The sequence below is a fragment of the Psammomys obesus genome, unplaced genomic scaffold (genome assembly GCF_907164565.1).
Source record: "Psammomys obesus unplaced genomic scaffold, mPsaObe1.curated_primary_1811, whole genome shotgun sequence".
NCBI classification, from domain to species: Eukaryota; Metazoa; Chordata; class Mammalia; order Rodentia; family Muridae; genus Psammomys; species Psammomys obesus.
Window position 1 is genome coordinate 212 of NW_026591478.1, and position 26,826 is coordinate 27,037.

The 26,826-nt window shown below is 50.3% G+C and overlaps 1 protein-coding gene across 1 annotated transcript; it reads left to right on the forward strand.

Moving 5' to 3' along the window:
- Positions 1 to 447: 447 nt before the first annotated feature.
- On the forward strand, positions 448 to 26,495 carry LOC129679222 (alpha-actinin-1-like; the record flags this gene model as incomplete). The annotated part of the gene is made up of 9 exons (XM_055610191.1): positions 448 to 558; positions 5,179 to 5,298; positions 11,463 to 11,549; positions 13,127 to 13,214; positions 13,680 to 13,758; positions 15,842 to 15,923; positions 17,130 to 17,215; positions 24,955 to 25,047; positions 26,265 to 26,495. Coding segments are annotated over exons 1-9 (891 nt in total), but the record flags the coding sequence as incomplete, so codon positions are not given.
- Positions 26,496 to 26,826: the final 331 nt, after the last annotated feature.

Below are 26,826 nucleotides of genomic sequence, written 5' to 3' on the forward strand. Positions count from 1 at the left end.
CAAGTGAAACTTCCGGCCTTACTCTTTCTTGAAACTGTAAAGGCTGAAATGAACTTGTCTTAGAGGGAGATTGCTAAGAATGGGGTTGTGACAAGCAGAAATTATGCTTTTGAGGATGGCTGGGGAAAGACCTTCCTTCCTACTCCCCATCCTGTACCCATAGGCCCTAAAAGTTGGCCCACTTGCATTTCTGTCAAGACCCTCGCTCCCCCCCCACTACCGCCATTGATTCTCCCGCGTGGGTGGCCACCTTCCCTAGTTCCTTCATGTGCCTTGTGAAGTGAGGATGGCACCAGCCTGCTGAGGGCCTTGCCCAGAACAGCTGGGAAGAAGCTGTGGGGTGGGGGCCTTGGAAACCGTTGGGGTCTGTGGTGAGGGCCTCAGAGACCAACTGTGTGGCTCTCAAGGAGACTGACCGCCCGCATTTCTTCCCTCTGTGTTAGACGTTCACGGCCTGGTGCAACTCCCACCTGCGCAAGGCAGGGACACAGATTGAGAACATTGAAGAGGACTTCCGGGATGGCCTGAAGCTCATGCTGCTCCTGGAGGTCATCTCAGGTGAGCTGGCTCTGGCTAGGTCAGGGTGGTACCCTTTAAGTTCTGCCCTAACGCTTGGCTGTGTTCTGTCCGTGTTCATGTTGGCCTCCCCGGGCACCAGGCACACGGTGCATTTACATACAGCACTCATATATGTGTGTGTACGAGTATATATGATATGTAATAATATATTATACATAATAAAAATACATAAATACAAGAAAAGAATTAATCAAGATGTCACGTAACTTACTGCCATCCCTTGGAGGGATTACCCCGATGACCTTATTAGGCCCTGCCTTTTTAAAAGTCTTGCCTCTTGGAATAGCGCCATGGAACCAAGCTTCCAGGACCTGGCCTACTACCGGACAAGCCATATCCAAATCCCTGCGCCGTGCATGTCCACTTGTGTGCTCAAAGCAGTAGCTGGCCCTCTCTTTGTGCAGCCGACTTCTCCTTGTCATCCTGCAACCAAGCTGGGACCACAAACTGCTCAGCCTCTGCCCCTTTCCAACTTGACATTTGCGTTCTTTGCAGCCTGTTTCCTTCTTTCACGACCCCCGCCCCCAATCTCACCTTTTGCCCTGTGTCTGGTGACTCCCACCTAGAGGAAGCCACGAAGGCCTTAGGTTCTGTCTCTTCCCCTGTCCTCTCCTCCCTGCAGTCCTGCTTTGTGAAGCAGCCCAGGCCTAAGATTCTCTGATAGCCCAAATATGGTCATGTTGCTCCCTTGCTTGAAAGGCTTCGGTGCCTCCCCAGGGCTCCAGCCTGAGTCCACATTCCTTTAGCTGAGCCCTTGGGATCATTTGGGAGCTGGCACCTGCTTTCTTTCCAACTAACTATTCCCAAAAAGGTAGTGGACCTCAGGTCCTCTACCACACTGGGAGGCTCTCGCATCTCCCCAGATGACACACTGTCCCGGGCTCTTGCATGACTTCTGACGGCCTCCCTTCTTTAAAAACAGCTTTTCACTTTTCTTTTAAAGTGAAACCTGGGCAGGGGATAAATACACAATGGAAAGCGTAACCATTTTAGCTCCTTTTTTTTTTTTTAAGGGGAAGAATTAATTATTTTGGCTCATGGTTTCACAAGCGTCAGCCTATTGGGGCAGAGCAGATCAGTGGGCATCATGTCAGCAAGAGCATTTTTGTAGTGATGTACTTCTTCCAAAAGCCCCACCTTCTGCTTTCACCACTTTTTAGTGATGCCATCACCTTATGAATCCGGCCAGGCATTAATCTGTTCATTAGGTCCCTAGTGATGTAACTATCTCTGAGAACACCCCGGTGTGTACTTGACTAATTTTGACATTTCTTGATTTGTCCGGGTCAACACTTATGACTGAGTCTCAAAGTCTACCTCATGTCAACTTGACACCCAAACAGGTCGCTTTAAACCATAACCTTCCACCCCTGGATCCCAAAAGACTACATTCAGTTTATCTCCATAAGCCCTTGTGGCCTTAATAATTCCAACATTTTGTTCAGGTTCAGAAGTCTTAGGTCCAGAGTCCCTACTGAGACTCCAGGCAATCCCTTAGGGGGCATGGAAAAGGAGGCAAGTACCAAAATAAGATCAGAACTCAGAAGAGTGAAGATCCCAGCCTGTACAACCATGTCCGTGTCCATTCCCGGGGAGGCGTGGTGGGATGATGTGAGCCTCGGTGGGCTTGGGTGGGGATCCCTTCCTTCCATGTGGCTTTTCTCTTGTGTTGGCTGCATCCACCAAGGGAGGCTTTCGTCAGCAGACATTCCACATTCCCTGCATGCTCGACACCCTTGGGGTTTCCATTGCAGCTTAGGCTTCAGCCCCTCAGAGCTCTTTGTAGGTAATTCAACCATGTCAACCATTTCCTGGCCTCCCAGGCCTTCCTTTGAACTCTGGGTAGGCGCCACCATAGCTCTGTAACTCTTGAATTCTGCATGCTTGCAAAACCAGCATTGTATGGACAAGGCCAAGCCTCCTGAATGTTCCCCTGTCCTCCCACACTGCAGTGGCCTCTGCGTGCCTAGAAGCTGAACCTAGAAAAATGCTTCCTTAGGCAGAGCATCCTGGCAGCTCTGTCTTCTGAAAGGAAAACTTTCATTGTTTTTTTTTTTTTTTTTTTTTCCTCCCGACTTACTTTGGTATTATTATTAATTTTATGTGTGCATATTCCTTAATACTTTGTTCTAATTTATCTCCCTTCCTCATTGCCCTCCCCTGAAGGCAAAGCCTTTCAAAAGATTTTACAGTGTTATATTATGGAGTTTGTGATGGGTGGGGTTTGGCTAGTTCCTGAGACATAGATTAAGGTTATCCTCACATTCTATATTCCAATGTGGAAGCAGTTTCATGAAGTTTTTATAGTTTTGTTTTGTTTTGTTTTTTTTTAACAAAGAAAGTCATAAGTTAAAAATCCATTGGTGTAACATCAGAGTGACAGTTACATCGGAATTGGGGAGGCTTTTCTGTAGGCCTAAGATGCTATCTGATGATAAGCCTTTAAGATGGAAGCTAGTTGTCTGCTAAGTCAATAGAGTCCGAAGGATCTCTAACTATTAGCCACATTTGTTAGCTCGGACACAGAGGAGAGAGGACTCAGTGGGGTAGGCCATTAAGAAATCCCTGGATCTAGTCAGGCGTGGTGCCCATGCCTTTAATCCCAGCACTCCGGAGGCAGAGGCAGGCAGATCGATATGAGTTCGAGGCCAGCCTGCTCTACAAAGAGAGTCCAGGACAGCCAGGACTACACAGAGAAACTCTGCCTCAAAAAACAACGGCAGCAAAAAGAAACCCCTGGATCATATCAGTTCTGTCAGCCTTCCTTTTAATGTCACTGATCTCTTAGCAGTCACATCCTGCCTGCCCACAGCTTTTATAGCTTGTTCATTTTCAGGCGAGGCGACAGGCTTTCCAGGTCTTTCCATTGTGCTGTTTGCCCCCGATTCTCACTGTCAACTTTTCTAAGAACACCTGTCAATAACTATGCCACAGCTTGTATAGGGTGCTGGCTTGAGATTTTTTTCTTTTTCTTTTTTTTTTTTTTTAACCCAGTTAATTAGCCCATTTTCCTTAAACTCAGTTTCCCACAGTGTCAGGAAGCCAACAAAATATAGAGCAGTTCTTTGTCAGAATGTGACGTGAACGCCTCTAGTCCATTCGTGTGCCTTGCCTCTGTCTGGAACCTCCTGAGTACAGTCTTGCCTGTTGTTTCTGTTGGTTTCCTGGTCTTCTCAGCTCCCTCCAGACTCGTCCATTAAGCTTTGCCTATAGCATGCTTGGACTCCTCTGGTCAATGCCCACTCATTCTTCTCTGTTGCTACCACACACCTGTTTCAAATGTTGGTTTAATAGCTCATTATGGCGGTGAGGAGGCAGGATGGTCCTCTTGATAGGTCCCTGGAGGTTGTCTGTTCTGGGGTTAAGGTGCTTTTACTGCAGTACATGACAAATTGACACTCCTACCACATCCCCCCGGTTTTTTCTGTCTGCTGATCTTGCAGCTTGAGGAGCAGAAGCCCTGTGTGGAGGAGGGGAGGGGGTGAGCGGAAGGTGGGCCTGGAGCAGAGCTGAGGTTGTCCACAGGAAGGCAGTGTTATAGCACAAGATGTGGCTCTCCAGTGGGTGGGGTCAGGAATGCCAGAGGTGGCGCCATTTCAACACAGGCTTTTTTTTTAAATACTGAAAAGGGGCCTGTACCTATGTCCTGAACAAAGTGGTCAGGGAGTTTAGGGCCTTTAGAAGTGCCTCCTCTGCCTTGTTCACCATCCCCTGCAGTGTTAGCATGACTGTAAGCCACAGGCCTTTCCCCTCCCTTCTCCCCTCTTTCCCTTCTTTCTTTCCCTCCTCCTCCCCTTCCTCCTCCTTCTCTCCTTTTTAGAAGAACACAGTTGTTTTTTAGTATTTGTCCATTGTATGTATTGTCTACTTTTTTTTTTTTTTTTTTCTTTTTGAGACCGGGCTTCTCTGTGTAGCCTTGGCTATCCTGGACTTGTTTGTAGACCAGGCTGGCCTCGAACTCACAGTGATCTGCCTGGCTCTGCGTCCCGGAGTGCTGGGATTAAAGGCGTGTACCACCGCACCTGGCTCATTTGTCTACTTTTTAATTTTTAATTTAAGGTTTGTCCTTTCCTACCGGACTGCCATTATATAAAAGGCAAGAGACTTGTTTACGCTCATATCCTCAGCTCCTGGCTAATCTTTGGCATCTATTAGGAACACAACAAATAAATGCTGGGTCTGGAGAGACTGTTCTGCTAAGAGGGTGGCTGCCCTTTCAGAGGACCCAGGCTTGGTACCAAATACCCACAGTGAGTGGTTCACAACTGCTTGCAACTCTAGTTCCAAGGCGCCCAGTGCCCTCTTCTGGCCTCCTCAAGCACGTGCACACACATACATACACACATTTTTTAAAAGTATTTTTAAAGAAAGATCTAAATTTTGAGCAGACACCCATAGGTTTGTCTCTGAGGAGAAGAGGAAGAATCCAGGTAGACCCAACTTCTCTTTGATTTCCTGCCTGCGTAGATAATGCCAAACATCTGCGAAGGAACATCATGTATATGTCCGTTTAAGAACCGCTTTGGGTGAGGGGGAGTGAGGGTGGCCCTGGCTCCTTGGGGCAATCGCACCTCACCTTCGTTTTTCTCCCTCTTGCAGGCGAACGCTTGGCAAAGCCAGAGAGAGGCAAGATGCGAGTGCACAAGATCTCCAACGTCAACAAGGCCCTGGATTTCATAGCCAGCAAAGGGGTCAAGCTGGTATCCATCGGAGCCGAAGGTGAGGCTGGTACCCTGTGATCACTATTTCCTTGGTCCTTTCTGCCTTGACTCCCGGATTCAGGTGCCTTTGGAAACAGCCACACTAGGACTCACTCCTTTCTCATTCTCTCACTGCAGTCCTTAAGATGTGGGGTTGCACATGGAGTGCTGGGCACACCGCCCCCCCCACACCAAGCCCCTGTGTTCTATGAGGTGTTCTGTGGGTGGAGCAATACAGATAGACTTGTGGTGCCTGACAGGGCCCTGGGGAGACACCGTTGTTCCCAAAGTAGCTTTCCTTTGTTGTTGTTGTTGTTTTGGTTTTTGAGACAGGGTTTCTCTATGTAGTCTGTCTGTCTTGAAACTTGCTTTATAGAGCAGGCTGGCCTGGAACTCACAAAGGTCCACCTAACTTTGCTTTCCTGAGTGCTAGCATTAGAGGCGTGTGTTTCTCCCAACAACCTTTTAGGGGAGGGCCAAAGCAGCTTTCTCATATCAGCACCGTAGTTCCTTGGCTTTTTTTCCCATCACTTCAGAAGGGTTTTTTTTTTGTTGTTGTTGTTGTTTTGTTTGTTTGTTTTTTACAAAAAGTTGTTGAAGCCGTTGTTGGCACACTCTTCATAGTTACCGTAATGCAGCAGGGCCTCTGGCATACACTGTACTGGCTCTGAAGGAACAGCCAGAATATTCTAACCACACTCTCCAGTGACGTGACATGTTCACTGGGCACCAGCTAGGGGGATGTCAGGGATTGAGAGACACCATCTTACTCACTTGGTCAAGCCACGGCCATAGCTGTGATATGAGGACTCACTTGTCATGAGGAAAGCCATGCCGAAATGCTTTAACCAGCATCTCCAATGCTCACCCCCTCTGTGAGCACAGAAGACCATGGCACTTGCCACCAGAGAAATGCTGGGGATACTGTTCCCCTTAAATCTGTGAGAGCAGGTTTTCTGTGGGTAATGAGAAAAGCACCCCCCTTCCCAAAGACATGGAAGAGGATGCTCTTCCATCCTCTTCAACAGGGCCAAAAACAGCAGTGTGTGGGGCTGACAAAGGTTTGTTTGTTTGAGAGAGTTTCTCTGTGTAGCTTTGGCTATCCTGGAACTGGCCCTGTAGACCAGGCTGCCCTTGAACTCACAGAGATCCGACTTTCTCTGCCTCCCAAGCGCTAGGATTAAAGGCCTGCACCACCACGCCCGTCGACGAAGCTCTTGGTGAACAGCAGAGCACAACTACATCTACTTGTTTGGCTCTCTGTCATCTGTTGCTGCTTTGGGTGTCAGCAGCAAAGCCCAGTAGTTGCTACAGAGACCGAGTGGCTAGGAAAGCCAACACTATTTCCTGTCAGGCTTTATTGAGGAAGCTGGCCGACCCCTTGCCTTACCTGTTTGGGTTGTTGCTCAAGGTGGCAGCCACACCTGAGTCCTGGCACCCTTGCAGCCGTGAACATCTCAAGGGCAAAGGCTATGTTGTCTTCAGGCTGTGGCCACAGCTCCTAGCTGCTGGTGCTGGGTGTATGTTCAAAGCACGTGTGTATGTGGCAGTTACTCAACTTTGTGGCTGGAAAAACATTCTTTGCTTCTTAAGAAGAATAAGAGAACTTCATGTTCTACTAGGGAGGACTGAAGCCTTGGCAGATTTTCTTTTTTTTTAGGCAGAAGAAGCCAAAAAAAAAAAAAGGCACTCAATAGTCTGGCACTGGTTTCAGGTCCCCACTGGGGTAGGGAAGGAAAGAGTATGGGAAATGGGCTTGGGTGAAGAGTTAGGTAGGGATGGGTATGGAGTGCAGCGAATCGGAACGAGATTTTCCTACAAAGAAGGATGGGCTTATATAGATCAGATCAACTGTTGTGGAGTGGAAATGCAGGGCCATTGAAACAGGTTTAAAAAAAGAAGAAGCTAGAAAAGGCAGAATTTTAGAAAGGAAAAATTGCTATACCTCCATAGTGGAGGCAGGCCCAGCCCAGGGGTTCAGGCTTCAAGGCTGAGTTCTGACCCTCTTCCTGTCCTGATGGGCTCTGCTGGGTCCCCAATACACCATAGCTCTGGCGCCACTCAGCCTCTGCCGTGCCACGTGGGTCCCTGTGTCCCACCTCTGTGCCGACCTGATCCCTGTTACAAAGTGAGCAATTCACTGTCTTCTTACAGCCGTAGGAGGCAGGCTGAGACTCTGGCTTCGATCTGGGCCTGGGCTGCCCTGAGATGGCCCCAGAAAGCCAAGTGAACACACACTGGGGTTTTGCTTTGTAAGGAATAGCGCTTCAGAGCTGCCTCTTACGAACTGAAGGCTGTGGGCAGAACTCCTGGAAGGGAGCACTCCCGGAAGTGGGGGGACTTTGTTGCTGAACATCACGTGTGGGACCAGGCCCTGGCAGGACATCCCTCCACTCTAGCACTAGCACTGACTGGACCAAGCCTGGTAGAGGGATCCTGTGGGCAGACTGGTCTTGGAGAGCATGTCAGACCTCACGGAATGCAACCCGAGCTCTCGAATGTCCTGTGGACCTTGTCCCTGAAGGGTCTAGATGGAGCAAGTGTGTGTCAAAAACCAGGAGTTAGAACCAAGCCCTGAGACGACTTCTGCCACATCTAGATTTCATGCAGGGGAGGCTTAGTGGGGTGAGGGCTTGGGGTTTAACCAGGGGAGAGGGGACCCAAGCAGGTTTCTTAAATCTTGAGATTTGGGGTGAGAGGAAGCTTGATATTTGGGTGCCTAGGGCTTGGGGCCATCTCTGTAATTCAGATCTGTCAGGGCGGGGGTCGAATAGTGAGTCCAGAAGCCTGAGCGTTGGCCTGAAAGGCCGTGGCCCCCTGGGACTCCAGGTTCCACCACATGGGGTTTTCCTAACAGTGGTCATTCTGCTCTTTGAATATGGGCAGGTGATTGCGTTCCTGGAGTCTGGAGGAGAAACAGGGTCTGAGCAAGCAGGATGTGAGCAGCGTTTAGGTCACCATGGACCGGGAATGACAGCGCGTCCTATTCTTCTCAGCAGCCCCTGCTGTCAGGCTGCCTGGGAGGCAGGGCTACCCCTCCTGTCAACAGATACCTGGAACGGAAGAAGAGATTGCTGTGTGCGCTTGCGCGCTTTTCTGCACGCGTGCGCTTTGAGGGTGGTGTGAGACTGACAGGGCTGAGGCAATGAGGGACTCTGTCCTCCGTCATCTCTAGCGTTAGTTTTCTGTCACTTCGTTATGACTTAGAGTCCACTAAATTCCAAAGAAGAGGGAAAAGAATTATTAGGAGCCCAGAAAGAAAACCACGTGTCTCCCTAGTACTTGAAAGGCCCCCATGGGAGGTCATTGGGTTCGTCCCTCATGGAGCCTGACAGAGGGAAGGCAGGTATCCATTCTAGAAAGACAGAGAGCTTCAGTCTCATCAATTTTATAAGCTTAAAAAAGTTTCCCCTTAGAGTTGGAATGCTGCCTATAAAATTTCATTGTAAGGTCCCCCCCCCCCCTTCTGAGTCATGAAAACCTCAGGAATGTAGTGTTGAATGGTTCTGTTAATATCTGTGTGAGCACAGCTAAGTTGTGGTCACCTGGGCCTGCCTTGGGAGTGGCTGAGCAGTGATAGGTCGTCGGGCCAATGACAGGCCCGCATGCCTCTGCTGGCTCACTGTGATTGATGGCGCTCTCTTTTGTTCATTCATGATTCATTTGTTCTTTCATTCGTGGAGGCCTTACTCAGTACTAGGCCTGCACTGGGCTCTGAGTATTGATGCAAGACAGGAAAAGACCTGACCCTTGTCCACCCAGAAGACAATAGGAAATATCTACAGATATCAGGTAGAGAACAGTGTAGAGAAAAGTGCATGGTCAAGGGAGGCTACAGTGAGATGGCCTTCAGTGAGGAGGGGAGGGACAAGCCACGTGGATGTTCTGGGAGAGGGAGCAAATGGGGATGCCATTGAGGATGGAAGAAGGGACCAAGGAGGCTCAAGCCCAGAGGGCCTAGCTGGCCACTGGCCTTGTACTGGCCACTGGACTCTGGGTGGGGTGGAAAGCCATGGATTTGAACAGAAGAGAAGGGTGTGGGGCTCTGGGGGCCTAAGTCACTCTTTGTACTTTGTACATCGTTTCCATGATAAATAACTGAACAGCAGGGTATTTATACAGAAACCTTACTCTGCAGTGCAGGTCTTTGGCCAGGGACAGAGATAGGATTTCACCACCAGAACTGAACAGCTTTGACATGCCTGCTCCCTGATGCCAGCTTTTTCAGCAAGATAAAAAAAAAAAAAAAAAAAAAGCCAGTTTATCCTTCTAGCTGCTCTGTAATAATAATGTGTACGTGTTTAGATTTGTTCTTAAAGTTTACTAAATGTTCTGTCTTTATTCATGGCCCTTCCCCTGTCTACCTCTGAGAGCTTAGACTCTGTGCACATAAATTTAAACCTTTTTAGTGTTCTGATGTTAAAGTACTGGTTGTAGACCAGCGGCTCTCAAACTTCCTAACACTGCCGCCCTTTAACAGAGTTCCTCCTGTTGTGGTGACCCCCCCCAACCATAAAATCATTTTCATTGTTACTTCATAACTGAATTTTGCTACTGTTATGAACTGTTACTTATCTGATAGGCAGGCTATCTGATACGAAACCCCTGTGAAAGAATCATCTGACCCCACAAAGGAGTCAGATGACCCCACAAGAGCCACAGGTTGAGGACAGCTGCTGTAGGCGAAAACACACGTTTTTAAGATTCTTATGCGGTGGGGCTTGGTAACGCACACCCGTAATCCCAGCATTTGGGAGGTGGAAGTGGGAGGCTCAGCAGGTCAGCCGGAGCACGTGACCCACCCACCCCAGCTTTACGTTTTTCTAATGTCTCCCTGTTGCATTTCCTGCAGAGTTCTGGCTGACCGACCGTGCTGGTCAGGGAAACGGTTGCCTGGTGCCACAGCTCTCTGTGACTTCCAACATGGACCTGTGGCCTGTGGCTGTCTGTGGCTCTGTTGGCAAGCTACAGCAGACCTCATGTCCCCAGTGAATACTGGTGTTCCTTTGCTCTTCACTGAGAGCCCCTTGTGGTAGAGCAGCTTACTGTCCGGTTCTGCAGACTGATACGGATTAAGGAGCTACGGTGGAACCTCACCTTTCAGCCCACTAGACCCAAAGAGCTCTGGGGCTAAGGCTAAAACAAATAGTTTTTATTTGTTTTAAGATTTACTTACTTTTATTTCCTATATGTTTCCCTACACGTATGTCTGTGCGTCATGTGCTTGCCTGGTACCTGCAGAGGCCAGAAGAGGGCAGTGGATCCCCTGCAGCTGAAATGACGGATGGTTGTGAGCTGCCAAGTGTGGATGCTGGGAATCGAACCTGGGTCCTCCAGAAGAGCAGTCACTGCTCTTAACTCCTGAGCCATCTCTCCAGTCTTGATTTATACTTTTATTCTGTTGCTAGGCTTGATGTGTGTGTGTGTGTGTGCGCGCGCGCGTGTGTGTATGTTTGTGTGTGAAGAAAGAAAAAGGGAAAGAAAGAAAAAGGTAGGAAAATGATAGAATTTGTAGCATGTAAGGTCTGAAAAGTGCAAGGACTAAATAGAGCGAGTTGTTTGAGCTGTCGTCTTGACTGTGTTTTAAAACAAAAAAAAAAGAAATCTATTTTAAAACTTAGGGCATCTTGAAGTTGACCAATCAGAGGGTTAGTTAAAATAGCAGCTTTTAAAACGTGTGTGTGTGTGTGTGTGTGTGTGTGTGTGTGTGTGTGTGTGTGTGGTGTAGCTTTCTGTTCACTCTGGCTATTTTGAGAGCTGTGATTGTACACAGACCCCAGGTCATTGATTCCTCTCCCCCTCCCCCGGACCTCTGTGAGGGCTTAGAAATCCGCCCCCTCCTGTCTTCAGCTCAGGGCATAGAGCATCCTTTCTGATGAACCCACTGTCTCAAGAGAAAGATCTATTCCTTCGTCATACCTCAAATGGGTTCCTCTCCTGATCTGTCCTGATGGATTGATCGCGCCAATTTTCTAAGTGCAGCTGGGTGTGGCTTAGGCTTGGTGAGCTCTGTATGTTTGAGGTGTGTGAATCCAGTCTCTAGCATAAACGGACAAGCAAACAGTTTTTTTCCCTTCTAGAAGTGGGAGATTTCTGAGTGGTACAGGGAGTGATGTGGGATGCTGGGAATGCATGTCTGTTTGCTTCCATCCGCTTGACATGTCCTGCCACTGTTTCCTGTAGAAATCGTGGACGGGAATGTGAAGATGACCCTGGGCATGATCTGGACCATCATCCTTCGTTTTGCCATCCAGGACATCTCGGTGGAAGGTAGGTTTGTGCTTTGTTCTGTCCCTTCTTGAACTTTGACCTCTCCCCTTGACTTCTCCACCTAGCCTTTCTCTCCAGTTTCATCCAAAACTCCCTCCTATGATTTCAAATAAACCCCCCCAGAAGTATATCGACCCCAGTGGCATTTCTCACTTTGAAAAAGGCCAAGGCCTCAACCTGCTCTAAGTGGGAAAGGATGAGAAAATAGGAGGAATCATGGGAAAGTGAGGGAAGTCCTATGTTCACCGCTGCTCTCATAGCGCCCCCTAGTGGCCACCTTTCCGATCTGAAATGGTTGCCCTGGTATGATAGAGTAATCCCTTTATATTTGATTTCTTACGCCAGCTATTTTTGTTGTTGTTGTTTTGTTTTTTTGAGCTTTGTGTTTGATACAGTGCTTTTATCACTTTCTGTTTGTGGTTTGCTGTGTATATGATATATGCATATAAAACTATTTTTTAAATGGTGAGATTGAGATAGAATGCTTTTAAAGTAGGCACGTTTAATTATTCTTTTTTATGCGCATGGCATGTTTTGTGTGTATGGGTGTTTTTGCCTGCATGTGTGTCTGTGTACTGTGTGCGTGTCTGGAGTCCCAGACTCCACAAGAGGGCACTGGATCTCCTGAGACTGGGATTACAGTTATGAGCTTCCCAGGGTGGGTGCTGGGAACTGAACTTGAGTCTTGGGGGAAGAGCAACAAGTATTCCTAACCACTGAGCTATCTCCCCAGGCCTGTAAAGATTTGTTTTATTTTTAATTGGGTATGTGCTTGTGTGTCTGCATGTGGTTGTGCAGAGTGAGTGCTGATGTCCCCAGAGGCCAGAGGCATTGGCTCCTGGAGACGATGTTACAGGCTGCTGGGAACCAACTTCAGGTCGTCTGCAAGAGCAGTGCGCTCTCGACCACTGAGCCATCTCTCCAGCCCGACCCCGTTTTGACGAGTTGAATATTCGAGGTCACTCAGGAGCCCACTTTGCTAACTGCCACTGCCTGCAGCTCGCAGATCTGAACATACAGAGGCGGTGCAGCCTGCAACCTCGGTGCTGGGAGTTCTCGCATCCCCTCGGGTGCTTGGCTTCACAGATAGTTGCCCACCTGCTGCACATAGAGTGACAGGCCACCAAGGCCACATCAGTACAGAAAATAGAAGGGAGCCTTATTTCCGACGAACTCAGACAGGAATCCTTTCTTCCCTGTTCCTCCATGTTCGACCCGCAGGCTGTCAGGTACCTTTCATAGGCTCTTCCAGCTGTCCTTGGAGCAGCCACGAGCTGCTGACTCACCTTGTATCGCTGTCACTTCTTGAATAAAAGGGAGTTGGCCAGATAACCCCAAAAGTCTGCTGCTGCTGTCTGGACATTTTAGTATATGGTGTGAGTGAGTGGCTGGCTTGCTCTTTTTCTTCCTTAACTTTTCCAACTTTGCCAAACAAGTACACCATGGTGGCCTGGACTTCTTCCCTCCTTAGAGCAACAGAGTTGAGCTCCTGAGGCCCCAGGAGGGCCTCTTATGAGCAGAATCTTCCCTCCCCTAGGTCAGCCCACTGACCTCTTCTCCCTTCCCCTTCCTCACAGAGACATCAGCTAAAGAAGGGTTGCTCCTGTGGTGTCAGCGGAAGACAGCCCCATATAAAAATGTCAACATCCAGAACTTCCATATCAGGTGTGTACTGGAGCCAGGGGCTCCCGCCAAGGCTGGCCTGCCTTCTCAGGGCTCTCCTGCCCTGCCTGCTTTAGAAGAGTCAGGGGAAGTTGTAGTTCTTCTGGGGAAGAGTGCGTCCCTTTGAACCTGCCATCCCTCCCTGTGGTGTCTTGGACCCGCATGCTGCCTAGTACGCCTTTGTGATGCTGGGAGTAGACCCCCAAGATCGTTATCTGAAAGCCCAGGGTTCCAGACCAACAGACTAAGGCCATGGGCTTTTGTGAGGGGGAGAGTGGAAGTGACAGGTTCATCTCAGCTTGTCAACCACTCAGAAAACCTCGACCTCAATACCTGGGACTGTGGCAGGCGGAAGTCTCCCTTTTCCATCCTACCTTCTAAGTCCTGCTCCAGAGGATTGCCTAAGGAACACCAGACATCATCAGCTTGCTCCATTCTCTCTCTCTCTCTTTCTTTCTCCCTGGACAGTTGGAAGGATGGTCTTGGTTTCTGTGCCTTGATCCACCGACACCGGCCTGAGCTGATTGACTATGGAAAGCTGCGGAAGGTACGTGTGCTCACCTGATCTCATGCCGGCTTCTCTTGCCTGATGACTGGTCCCTAGCGGGTGGAGACAAGCTGAGGACAGAACAGGACCACTGCTGAGAGCCCAATGCCCAGCCTGAACGTTGTTGGCCTTGTGGACCAGCCTCATTTGGAAGCAAGCAAGGGGGGGGGAAATGCCTTTTTTCTGTTTATAATTCAGTGCGCATATCACAGATCCCTTTGCACATACGTGGCCCACCAAGAAAGCTACCAGAACAGAGTGGCCATGTTCAAATGCCATTTCTCCTTTCCATTATTTCTGGTTCCAGAAGGTGAAAGTATTCATTGATGCTGTACGAAATCTCTTATTCCAAGCGACATTTTTCCTGGAGTCCCAGTGTCTCAGGCAGGCGCTGTGGGGCTTGGTTCCTTGTGCTGCCAGATTTAGTTATGCTTTTGAGATAGTGATGAGTTTCACTGTGTGGCCCAGGCTGGTCTCCCACTTCTGGACTCAGGTGATTGAGTGCCATCGCATCACCTTCATTTGTGTCTGGGTGTCAGTTTACTTGGTGATTTTCTTAAGTGAGACGTGCATGTTGAGGGGTGAGGAGCTGGCCTCCATCTTGCTGAGGCCTGTCCCGAACCATTCTTACCTACCATGAAGCCGGTGTCCGCTGCACGTTGATCTGGAAGGGAATGGAAATGGAACCTGTTGCTGTGTAGCCCTCTTGGCAGGGGGTCTTCTTAGGATGACAAGCCCATTTCTCCCTTTCCCCCAGGATGGATGCCTGAGGGCAGTGTTCAGTCTAGCCTCCCCACGCAGACACACGTGTGCTTGCTAACCAGGAACCAAGAAAGCTCTTGCCCTGACTATTTGTGGTGGCGGCAGGGCCTTCTGTTTTAGGGTGTAGATGGATGAGCAAGCTACTAAGGAGGAGAGAGCAGATTCCAATCCCCCGCCCTCTGTTCGCCTGCAAGGGCCCATCTGCTAATGGAGAGGAGCCTAAGGCCTGGCCCTGTGTGCAGAGCTAGAGCCACCGTTCTCAAGCTAACCTCTGAGGGAGAAGAGCCCCAGCCTCCCAGCTCAGCTGCTTTTGCATGGGAGACAATGTCCCGCATGTCACTTGCCCATTGGTGAGCTCTTGGCTTTCACTTTCTGACCCATGAACAGGGCTGCTCTGACCCAGTGTACACATCTCTGAGACCGTGTTTTCAGTTTGTTGGGTGTCTCTCAGGATCCTGTGAACCACTGGATGGAATGATTTAAAAAAAAAAAATCAAAGATTTTTAAATTTTGTTTTGAGATTATAATTACATCATTTCTCTCTTCCTCCGTCCCTGTTGCTTTTTTTTTTTTTTCATATTATGGTCTCATTTTCTTTAATTATTATTACTATTGGTGGTGATGGTGGTGGTGGTGGTTGGCGTACTTTTTAAAAACTCTTTTATTTACATTTTTAAAATATTTTTCTCCCTGCTCCCCAGACGCCAGGTAGGAGAGAGAAAGGGTTAGTGGGAGAGGGGGCATAGTTCTTTCTTAGCTGCTTCCTACTGGTCAGGGTCATCGGGTTCTTGGAGCCAGTCCAATCCTCATTTCAGGAGATCTCCAACTTCCCATCTCACAGCAGCAACTAGGAGCAACAGTGGGGAAGCAGGAGCAGCCTTGTTCTTTCTCATTGCTCCATTCTCTGGGATCTGGCATTTATTCCCTCTCCAGAGTCAGATTCAAACTGTCTACAGCTGAGCTCCTTTCAGAGCCGGCATGAGGCAAATAGTCTGCTGCTGTGGACCATCTTGAATCAGTCCCACATGCCACACCTGGGACCAAAACAAAACCTGTTTATATCCACAACAGGTGGTGTTGGGTGTGTGTGTGTGTGTGTGTGTGTGTGTGTGTTTGTGTGTGAATGTGTGTGTCAAACCTCTAGCTAGTGGCCCCTAAAGGCCTTGAAGCCAGTCTTTCTTACCTAGAACCTAGGAGGATCTGGTAGAAAGTCTCTCTCTCTCTCTCTTTCTCTCTCTCTCTCTCTCTCACACATCCATCCCTCCCCACAATCTGTGACATGTGGCTCTCTGTATGCTCACTTTGTCCTTTTCTCCTTTAGGATGATCCACTCACAAACTTAAACACAGCCTTTGATGTGGCAGAGAAGTTTTTGGACATCCCTAAGATGCTGGATGCTGAAGGTAAGGGCTTTCTCCACTGGTCCCCAGCAGCTGAGGCATGAAGGAGCTGGGTCTGTCTACTGGGACCTCATCTTGTAGAGCTTGGGGTCACTTGCCTGTCAGGGATTCTGTGTGGTCCTGAGGAAGAGCTACTACCTGGTAGCACTCACGAAGCATAGGGCAAGCTTCTTGGAGAAGGGAGGGTAGGGCTTCCTCCTCTGCCCTTGCTCTTGGAAGAAACGGGAACCATGACCATGGTCCTTTGGGATCTTCTTAATCCTGATGCTCATGTATCATTTTACAGTGTCTTAGCTCCCCGTTGAGCAGCGGAAGAGAGTTTCGGGTGGGGAGCGTGGGGGTGGAAGGATTGTCTAAGATTGCCTCCAGCCCTGTACTCCTGACACCCCAACCAGTGGCATTTTATGTTTGAAAATGTCATCAAGAAAATTCCAAACATGTACAGAAGCATAAGATGGTATACTGCCTACCATCCCAAAAGGGTTTTTGATATCCCATCACATCTTATTTTTCTTCTTTGTCCTTTCGCTGTCACGCCACTGCTACCTACTTCCGAGTGCATGCCTTAAAGATAACGGGTATTTTTGTGTGTAATTAAAATACTTCCCACAGACCAGATGTGGTGACACGTGCCTGTAATCTCAGCACTCGGGAGGCCGAGGCAGGAGGATCATGAATTTGAGGCCAACCTGGGCTACATAAGTTGGACTGTCTGAAAACAAAAACAAAACAAAATCAAACAAAATACTTTCGCATCTAGCAAACATGGCAGTAATTCCCAGTGTCATCTTTGTCATGTTCAGAACCAGACTCCCCCCAGTTTAAAATTGCCATTGAGAGTGGGTTAGCTTTAGTCTATGGGCTGGCTGTGTCCATGCGTGCACTTGGGTGCTGAGTTCTGTGTGTCATATCTACCTTATCTCTTCCCTCCTTCCTTTTATTGATGCCATTGACCTTGTGGTTGGAGGAGGGCTGCCAGGTCGGGCATTCCTGTGGGCTTCTTTGCTTGCCTCTGGGGGCATTACATTACCCCTTCCTCTGTCTCCCATGCTCCTTTTAGTGGACATTGAGTCGGCAGACTGGCTAGATTCACGGTGGACCTTTCAGCAAGGTCCATCACAGCATGCAGGCTTCTGCATCCCCTTGTGAAACGTGTACCGTGTGTTCACTTAGGTGGCTTTAACTTCGGCTCCCTCTGTCTCTCCACAGACATCGTCGGAACTGCCCGGCCGGATGAGAAAGCCATTATGACTTATGTGTCTAGCTTCTACCATGCCTTCTCGGGAGCCCAGAAGGTACCTGGGGCCCCTGCTCCTTCTATGCCCAGCACACCTCATGCCAGACCCCAGCCATGCCCTCCTGCCCCTCCTTCCTTTCCATCCTTCCATGTCCCAGGGCAGGTGTCTGGACGGCCTGGTTCTGGTCTTGTGGATAGTTAGCGGTGTTTCTGAAGAGGTCTTGTTTGCCCTCTCCTACCCTACACTTCTGCTGAATCTCACCTTGTCTCAGCACTGAGAACATTTAGCGAGCACTAGTCCTTTGGAACCAGCTGCATGGCCCCAGGCAGAAGGGCAGGGTGTGTGAAATCAGTGAGTCTGGGCTGCAGGAGCCAGTAAGCTACAGTCCCACCTCCCTGGAAGCCACAGGGTTGGCAGCACTGGGGCTTCCCCTGGGCTGTGGTGTGACTCCTCTCTTCATTTACCCATTTTGCAAAGGTGTGGTGCCATGCTCGCCCTCTCCCTTCTACCCTCAGGCATGATGTAACAAGTTTGTCTCCAGCTCTTGAGCCCTGTCCTGCCTGGGACCTCCCCCCCCCACGTGGACACCGTACACTGTGTTCTCAGACATAAGCATGGCCTGTGGGGGGAGGGGTGGGGATGTGGGTGGCAGTGAAGCCCCCCCCCCTTCTGGTATCCTGGCTCAGACTGCTCTGGGAAGAGGGTAAAGCCAGGTTGAACAGTTCTGTAATATACCAGGCCCCAGTTCCTACTGTGGTCACTGGAATAGTGGGAGTTATCACTCACAACCAGGCTTTTCTGGGGCAGCAGATGTCCCTCCCAGAAGCAGCACATGGCTGTGACCACAGAAACCTTCATGGCTTTGGTCCCTAGGCCTTGCCACATACATGTTCCTCATGGCCTCTGAGTGACCTGTTGGAAGTGCATGATGGAAAGCTCTGCCCCCAACCCCTATCTCCCTCGCTCATTTCCCTCTCTGCTCATGTCCCTTCTGGCCTATTCTGCTCCTCCTGCTCATCCCCCTTCTGTCTCGTGCGCTCTGTCCACTGCTGCTGTTCGGGTTTGCTCTGTGCTGTTCTACTTTCTCCTCTCAACCTCTTCTCCTTCTCTGTGCAGATGTGTAGGCACGCTAAGGCCGGAGGGGAAGGCCATGTGACCTAATGTTTCATGTCACTGCCACGCCTTCTTGGGGCGCAGAAGGTGAGCTCGCCCTTGGCCTCGCCCGCTCTCCCTGCCACCCTTCGGCCCATCTTGTCCTCCTCGCTGGACACCAGCAGCAGCCCCTGAGTGAGAGAGGGTTTGTTAATTCACCCATCCCCACAGGGGACAGGAAACTCTCAGAACCCTGGCAAGCACACTTACAGATGCCAGAGAAGCCCAGGCTCTGAGTGGCCTCCCTTTGTGTCTCTGTGAACACTGGGCACAGTGGACCCCACGTAGGGGAAGGCAGCAGAGCTGGCAGAGCCTGGGTCCTAAGCCATTCCCTTAAATACCCAGGATCCCTTTCACCTCTGACCCTCCATTTTCCTGCCTGAGCAAAGCCATCTTCTCGAATTTAGGCAGCAGTCAGGGCCAGGAGAAGTCTTCTGCCTTTTCCTTGATATTCAGGCCAGAGGCCTGCATGCCATTCGCCAGCCAGGCCTTTCGTGGATAGTTGCAACTGTATAAGAATGCCACTTGTGTGCCATAGATTGTGGAGATTTGAACACTCATTACCAAAATTACCCTGCAGATAGCAGCAAAGCTGCCTTTTTCTTTTCTTGCCTTTCTTTCTTTTTCTTTTTTTCCTTTGGTTTTTCAAGACAGGGTTTCTCTTTATAGCCCTGGCTGTCCTGAACTCACTCTGTAGAACTGGCTAGCCTCAAACTCAAAGATCTACCTGCCTCTGCCTCTTGAGTGCTGGGATTAAAGGCATGTATTACCATTTCTGGCTTTTTATTTATTTTATTTTTTTGTGGTGGTGCTGGGATTGAACCCAGGGCCTCATGCATGCTAGATAAGCATTCTACCACCATTTCACTGCGTCATGTCCAGCAGTTAAAAATGTCTTCTAAACAAATCAGTGTGCCCTCCCTCTTTTTTTTAAAAAAATAGAAATGCCTTGAGGAAAGGCACCTTTTTAAAATGCCCAAAGAGGACCAGATGGGCTGGCAGCAGCCTGGTACCCACTGGATACATGCCCTGGCCTTGCCTTTCTACTGACACAGAGGACACAGTCCTACCTGTTGGTTTCCTCAGTGGTGGCCAGCATCCAACTTCCCAGCCTCCAGCCCCTTGCTGGCCTCATGACTCCTCCTCTGTCCCAGGACCTCCGCTGCTCTCCTGCCGACCTCTCTTGAACCCTGCTCTCAACCAGGATATGGGCAGCCTTTCTGCTTGCCCTGGTTGAGCCTTTCCTCTCAGCCTCCTATGCACTGCCAGGCCGACTTGAGGTGGCCTCTCTCCTCTGTCTGACTGACTGGCCTCTTCCTCTTTTTTATGCCCTCTGCCTTTAGGGATTCTGCCCTGGGCTTCACGCCTGCCGACACTGGCCTGTCTCTGATGCCTTCTCTCTGGCCTGGCTGACGATGATGCTCGGGAGGGCTGCGTGTCCATGTATGTGAGTGTGTGTGCATGCGCATGCACACTTGCATGGCGTGGAAGAGGTGTGCGCGTATCCTGGGTGTGGTAGGGAGAGTGTGGGGTTTGTGTGGCTTTCCCTCCTCCCTCCTCCCTCCCCCGCTCCCTCTTCCCTTATTCTCATCCCTGTTGCAGCCATTTCATGCTTTTTGTCCCCATCCCAGGATAGGAACACAGACAGGATGTCAGAATTTGGTTGTCCTTGCTTGATTCTCGGGTCTCCTGGGCAGAGACCTCACCCAGAGTTGTCCCAGAGTATCTGCCTAGAGTGATCAGTTGGGCCAGGGGTGGGGGGGAGAGTGGGGGGGATGTGTACCTCTGGTTTTGGGGCGAGGAGATGAAGGCATCTTTCTGCATCTCACGGCTCTTGTCATGACTGCCTCTGCGGCTGGTACCCTTGACAGACATCTCCCAGAGCTATATCCCTGGCCCACCCTCCTCTCTACACCTTTTTCTGGCCAGTCATGGATAATCGAAGTAGGAAGCTCCCGGCTGACAGGCACATGCAAGGGCCCGTGTGCACTGACATCCAAGCACTCGGTGGACACAGCTGCTGACTGTCCTCATTGGCTGAGGACCAACTTCCGTTTGGCAGGCTGGTTTGGGTTCCGACGTCCTTGCTCTCCTTCCCCTGCCACCCAGGTTTAGAACGAGTGGAGAGCATCGAGCTTTTGTGTAGACATCTGGTGCTTCAGAGGTCTCTTGGGAGCTGTTTCTGGGAACTGGCCCTTGAATGGGCAAACTTGCTTTGATGCGGGCGTTTCTGGTTGTGTAGGGACAGATGGAGCTGTCCGCATCCACCCGCCTGTCCGTCAGTCACTCGGTCCACGAGTGTAAACCTTCTAAGGGAAAAAAATATATTCCTGACCACAGAAGCTGTCTTTAAAGGCATGACAACAAGGAGGCAGCGCCCAGAGCAGGGCTTGTACTGCTGCAGGTCTGTCCAGAGGGGACAACTGTGGGGCTGCAGGGTGTTTTCTGAGAGCCTCAGCTTGGAGCTTGGAGGCTCAGGTACCACTAGGGAAGAGCGAAGGGCCTGTCACTAAGGAGTTAGTGACAGTGGTGGCAATGACAGTCACCACAGCTAAGGCTTAGTGGTGTGAGAGGAAGTTGGCAACGCCAGGTCACTATGGAATGGAAAGTTCTGGGGAAGCCGAGGCATAGATGGAGGGACAGACATGTATCCCAAACCCACCCCAGCCTGTTTGTCTCAGGGAAGTTCCATTCTGGGGCGAGGAGCTGTGATCTACTGGGCTTAGCAAACCCAGGGGAGGGGGTACACTAGGCGGCAGTCACTGGGAGGGAGAAAGGAAAAGCAGTTTCAGCCAGATTGGGGAAGATTTTACTAAAAACATTGACAACGAGCAGCTCCTTGCAGCATTCCTGTGAACGGTGGATTGTGGGTGATGGAGCCCCGCCTGCTGTGTCACTTTACCTAGTTTGGGCATTTGATGACACCTTAATGGACAACAGCCTCTCTATAGATGGACCTGTCTCAGGTGCCTCTGTGCCTGGCTATCAGGATGGAAGTTTGGCACAGGATAGTTAAATCTGTAAGAATAATGGCTCATGGCTTTTATACGCACGCACACACACACACACACACACACACACACACACACACACACACACTAGTGACTGGGTGTGGTGATGTCTGCCTTTAATCCCAGCGCTTGAGAGACAGAAGCAGCTGGATCTCTGTGAGCTCAAGGGCAACCTGGTCTAGAGGGCAAGTTCTAGAACAGCCATGGCTATCTAGAGAAACCCTGTGTGAAAAAATAAATTGTATGTCAAGTTGTACTAATAGGACAGTAGAAAGTGGTCACAAAGAGCATGGAAATAGACATCTTGCCTCCTTCTCTGGAGTGTTTTCTCAGCCCATTGGCAGTCTGTGCTTGCTTTTGCATATTATCTCATGCAGAGCCTGTCATCTGGAAAGACTGGGGCAGCCTGGTTCTTGCACGGGTTTCAGAACAGCCTGTCTCATCACCGAAAACCCAAGATCAGAAGCCAAGCTGGGTTCTCCTGAGATGGCTTCCATTCCTGCCTTTCTGCCAGGGCTGTTTCTTTCTCTCTTGGGCCAGGTCCCTCGCTGGTGCTTCTGAATTCCTGCGGCCTTGCCAGCGTTCCTTACACACTGTGTGGCCGTGGCTTTCCTCCTTGGCTCCCATCCTGCCATGGGCTTCTTGTAGCTCTGAGGAAGGGAAGCCAGATGCTTGGGCTTGCTGCTGTTGGGCTGCTCTCACCATCTGCAGCCCGATTCCCTTCACCCCATGGAGGTCTGCAAGGCCAGCCAGGCTGACTTGTCTCCCCTCTGGCTGAGATTGGTAGTGCCTGGCCTCTCTTCGTAAAGGGACCACCTGAGAGCGCATGTCTCCCAGGCTCCTGGCTGGCTTATTCAGGGTTGTGGCCTACGGGAGGAAGGAGAATGTAGTTCTGAGGACTTAGCCTCTGTCTTCCGAGAACCTGCTTCTCAAAGGTCAGAGATCAAATGCTCACTGTTCCTAACAGTGACCCACGAGCGTTCACAGATGGGTCCTTTGTAAAGAAAGCACTCTTGTATTCTGTGGTGCTGTTTTTCCTAAAGCCAGGTTCTTCAGGCATGTTGGTGGAGTCCGCAGGCTGTCCCTCCTGATGAGGCTAGCCCGGAAAGGCCAGGCCAGAATGTAGGCTTTGCTTGGGCCTTGCAGAAAGCCCTCAGGAGTCCCACGGGGAAGTCTCCCCCAGATTTCATCTCAAGGGGTCTTCTTTGGATGCGGAACGGTCCACAGGCCATGGCGAAGCTTTAAAGCCTACCGAGCTCAGCTCTCAAAACTGCATAAACTCTAGGTGGGCAGTGGTCAGGCTCACCCCTTTAATCCTAGCATGCGGGAGGCAGAGGCAGGCAGATCTCTGTGAATTCGAGGGCAGCCTGGTCTACAAAGCGAGTTCCAGAACTACAGGGAAAAATCCTGTCTCAACAGAAAAAAAAAAAAAAAAAAAAGTGCAAACTCAGACCCCACTCAGCCTACCAACTTGGTAAACAAGTAGTTTATGGCTGATGAGGCCAGGACTTCAGGATGAATTTGGAGGACATTGAGTTTAAGGTGGGGTTTATTTAATTAGCTACCATGGTGCTGCACACCTGTAATCCCTGTACTCTGGGGTCTGAGGCAGGAGAATCTTAAGGTCTGGGCCAGCCTGCAGCTGCTGTTTATCTTCAGTGAGTAGCTGTCTATGACTTGTTAGTGGCAATTTCTGTAGCTGTGCCACCTCCTGGTTGTCTGTGGTCCTCTGCCCTAACCTCAGTGGAGGTAGTTTTGGTGACACGAGAGGTTTATCAATCCAGCCGGCTTCATGGAGCATGTGGCTTAGTGCTCATAAGTTTTCATTGTTTTTGGATCGTGCCTCTTAGGGATAGGCTTCTGGGAAGCAACTGTTTCCTCAGTGCCTCGGGTAATTCACCGCTGTTACTCAGTGGTTCTCAGGAAAGAATGACAGTCAAGCAGGACATCTATATGAAAAGAGGCCATGCCATCTCAAGGGCAGGGGTGATGACTGAGGAGACCTTGGTTTCTCAAAAGCTGGGAGTCTCCGAGTCCCTCTTCGAGCGATTCTTAGCCCCAACCTCTGGCCCTACCCCGTGCTCTCCTCTCGGAGTCCCAGCTTTCCCAGTGCCCACACTGCAGGATACAGTCTCTTGACTTTTCACTGAGAGACCTCAGGGGCAGTTTTCCCTATGTGTCTCAGCACACTCACCACAAGGCATGTGATTTGGTTGGCATTTCCCCCTTGAAAACGTCTTCTTGGAAAAACCACATATACCAGAGTCATTCCTTCCAGTTCTCGGGAATTTCTTTACACTCCGTCTCATTTTGTGGTAACACAAACTCTTTTTTGCTTGTCAACCAGATTTAGGTTTTGCCTTCTTCTCTCTTAAACCAGGCGTCCTTTATCATCTGTAGGTCACCTGTCTCCAGGGTCTCGGGGTTCATATCTATCTTTTAATAGGCGTTGTCTTCGCTACCCTAGCCTGTCTCCTTTCTACCATGTGGTCCCCAGGCTTCGTTCACTTCCCCTTGGAGTAGAGCTGGCATATGTACAAGGACACAAGTCAACTTCAGGTTGGTAGTGAACACCTTTACACCCAGCACTTAGGAGGCAGAGGTGGGTGGCTCTCTATGAGTTCGAGGCCGGCCTGGTTAACGAGAGCGAGTTCCAGGATAGCCAGGGCTACATGGTGAGAGGCTGTCTCAAAAAACAAAAACAAGAAAACAGCCGGGCGTGGTGTTGTACACCTTCACACGTTTAGTCCCAGCACTCAGAAGGCAGAGGCAGTTGGATCTCTGTGAGTTCAAGGCCAGCCTGGTCTACAAAGTGAGTCTAGGACTGCCAGGGCTCTTGTTACACAGAGAAACCCTATCTCGAACTCCCCCCACCCCAAAAACCAAAGTCACTTAAGTGAAGTGGATTTGGGAACACAGGGTCCCTGCTGGTGTTGGACACAAAGCACCTTTCCCAACCACCAGAGGCCCACCAAGGTCTAAGGGGCCCTAGACCTTGTGGCTGATGACCGTTGCATCCCCGTCAGTCTTCTCCCTGCTGAGGACTATCTCTAGTCTATCCTGGTCCACTGCTTGGTGTACGGTATGATCTTAGCTGAGCCATCAGTATTTGTGCTGGGTGTCCTGGGCTTGCCACCATGCTGGGTTGATCCTTACATCTTATTCTCCTCACACTGCCATGTCTTAAGCTTTTCTCTAAAGTGCTTCGAGCCAGGGGCCTTCAAGAGATTCTTCAGAGAACTTGAGAGGCCTCACTGTCAGCGAGCCCTTTCTCTTTCCACTTTAAGACTTGAAGTCTCACTTCTTCAAAATCCTGTCAAATCCAGCTCGAGGTCCCAAGTCCTGGGATCCCTGGAATCCCAGGCTGGGCATGAATTTCCTCCTCTTTGCACCTGGCCTGAGAATTTGAATGCCTCAGTTGCTTAATTAATTTCTTCTTGGCTTACATGATGGAAATCAGCCCTTGTCCAGGGCTGGCAAAGAGGGTGATGCAGAAGGGTTTGACTCAGAGCCTTAGGGGCTTCCTTTCTGCTATAGGAGTAATAGGCTGGAAGGGGTTTGTTGGCAGAGGCGTGTCTAGGTGCCCCTGCTCCTGGTGCAAGTTGGTCATGACTTTCTCTGTCTTGTTGCCAGGCGGAAACCGCAGCTAATCGCATCTGCAAAGTGTTGGCTGTCAATCAAGAGAACGAACAGCTTATGGAAGACTACGAGAAGCTGGCCAGTGACGTGCGTACCCCTGTGTTCTTCTGGCTTGGCTCCAGCAAGGCCCTGTATTACACCCCAAGAGAATGAAGCTCCCAGGATCCGTACCTGAGGATTCGTTGTGCAGACAGAGTCCCAGGCTGGTGCTGTGTACGAGCCAAGCACAGTTAACTCAGGACAGCTTAGTCTGGGCCTCTGGGAGAGCAGAAATGAAGGCAGGGAAGGTGGTCTCTGGGCTACACTGAGCCTGGGAAATGCCTTCACCTCCCTGCCTCCTGTTTTGCCTTTCACTTTCTGAGTGGGAGTTGAGCCCTGGGACCTCAGAGGCATTTGCAGCCTGGTGTAGAGCCGTAGTACCAAGCTATGTCAGGTACTTAAAAGCCATGCACTCGGGAGGACTCAGTCCTGGCTCTGGCTTAGAACTGAGCACTTAGTACTTAGCATTCAGGCCAGCAGGGGACAGGATGGGAGGGAGTTAGCTAATCAGCTGCCCACCATCGTTTGGGTTAAGGTGTGGCTTGCTTGCTTGCTTCTTTCCTGAAAGAATGGTTCCCCTGGCCTTTTGGTGGCTCTGCCCACCAGCTGAGTGAGAGCCAGTTGCCCAGTCTTTAATCCCTGCCTCACCATTCTAGCCGGTCGCTGCGGCAAGCTGCGTGACCTGGCAGAGCCTTGGGTGCCTCCTCCATAATGTGGGGGTGAGCGTAGCAATTGACCATGTAGTATTACTATGATTGTCCCTATGAGTCACTTTGTGGTTCATGCCTGGCAGCTCCCAGAGGTTCCATATGCTTCCTGCCCCGTGCCGTTACAGTCCTGCTGCTTCTTCATCACCCTCACCATGGCTCCAGGATAAAAATCCTAGGCTGTCCCAGAAGCTAGCCAAAGACCCCACATTCTAGTACATTCCTGCTTGGTGTAAATGAAAGAACTGAGGCCCTGCTAGACTTGAGCTCAGGTCTCCTTGCTTTTCGAGCGGCCTGTGGTTCTTTGGTTCTTCCCCTGTCAGAGAAGATGAGGGCTGTGGGCTCTGAGTTGACCATGTCCTGGTCAACTCGGAGGGAGCACCCAAAAGCCTTGCTACATGGCATGGTGAGGTCCCAGGGGAAGTTGGGAAGGGAGTGTGCCACCAGGAGAGACTTTTTGCCAGCCCTCTTCCTGTGAGGGAAGAAGGGCCTGCAGCAGAAGGGCAAACTGGTCTTCGCACATCCTCACTGCATGCCTTCCTCTGCCTCCCTCCTTAGCTGCTGGAGTGGATCCGCCGCACCATCCCGTGGCTGGAGAACCGGGTGCCCGAGAAGACCATGCACGCCATGCAGCAGAAGCTGGAGGACTTCCGAGACTACCGGCGCCTGCACAAGCCGCCCAAGGTGCAGGAGAAGTGCCAGCTGGAGATCAACTTCAACACGCTGCAGACCAAGCTGCGGCTCAGCAACCGGCCCGCCTTCATGCCCTCCGAGGGCAGGATGGTCTCGGTGAGTGCCAGGGGGTCTGCCTGGCCGCCTCTATCCCCCAACTGCTTGGAGGTGGGTTTTCTTCTGTCTACAAACCTGGTCCATGTTTCTTTTACTTTACCACTCAGGCTTGAGCCCAGGCACAGGGGAAGGGACGAGAAGCTACCTTCTTCCCCGACTGTTCTGGCTCAGGCTTATTCGTCTCTACTCCTGAGCATTCCGAACTTCCCTCACCTTAAAATATAATGTTGTAAACAGAATATCCAGTCATACTGAACCAAGCAGTAATGTTAATTGCTACTTTTATATAACTGTAAGTACTTTCAAAATAAAACAACAGCAAAAACAAAGC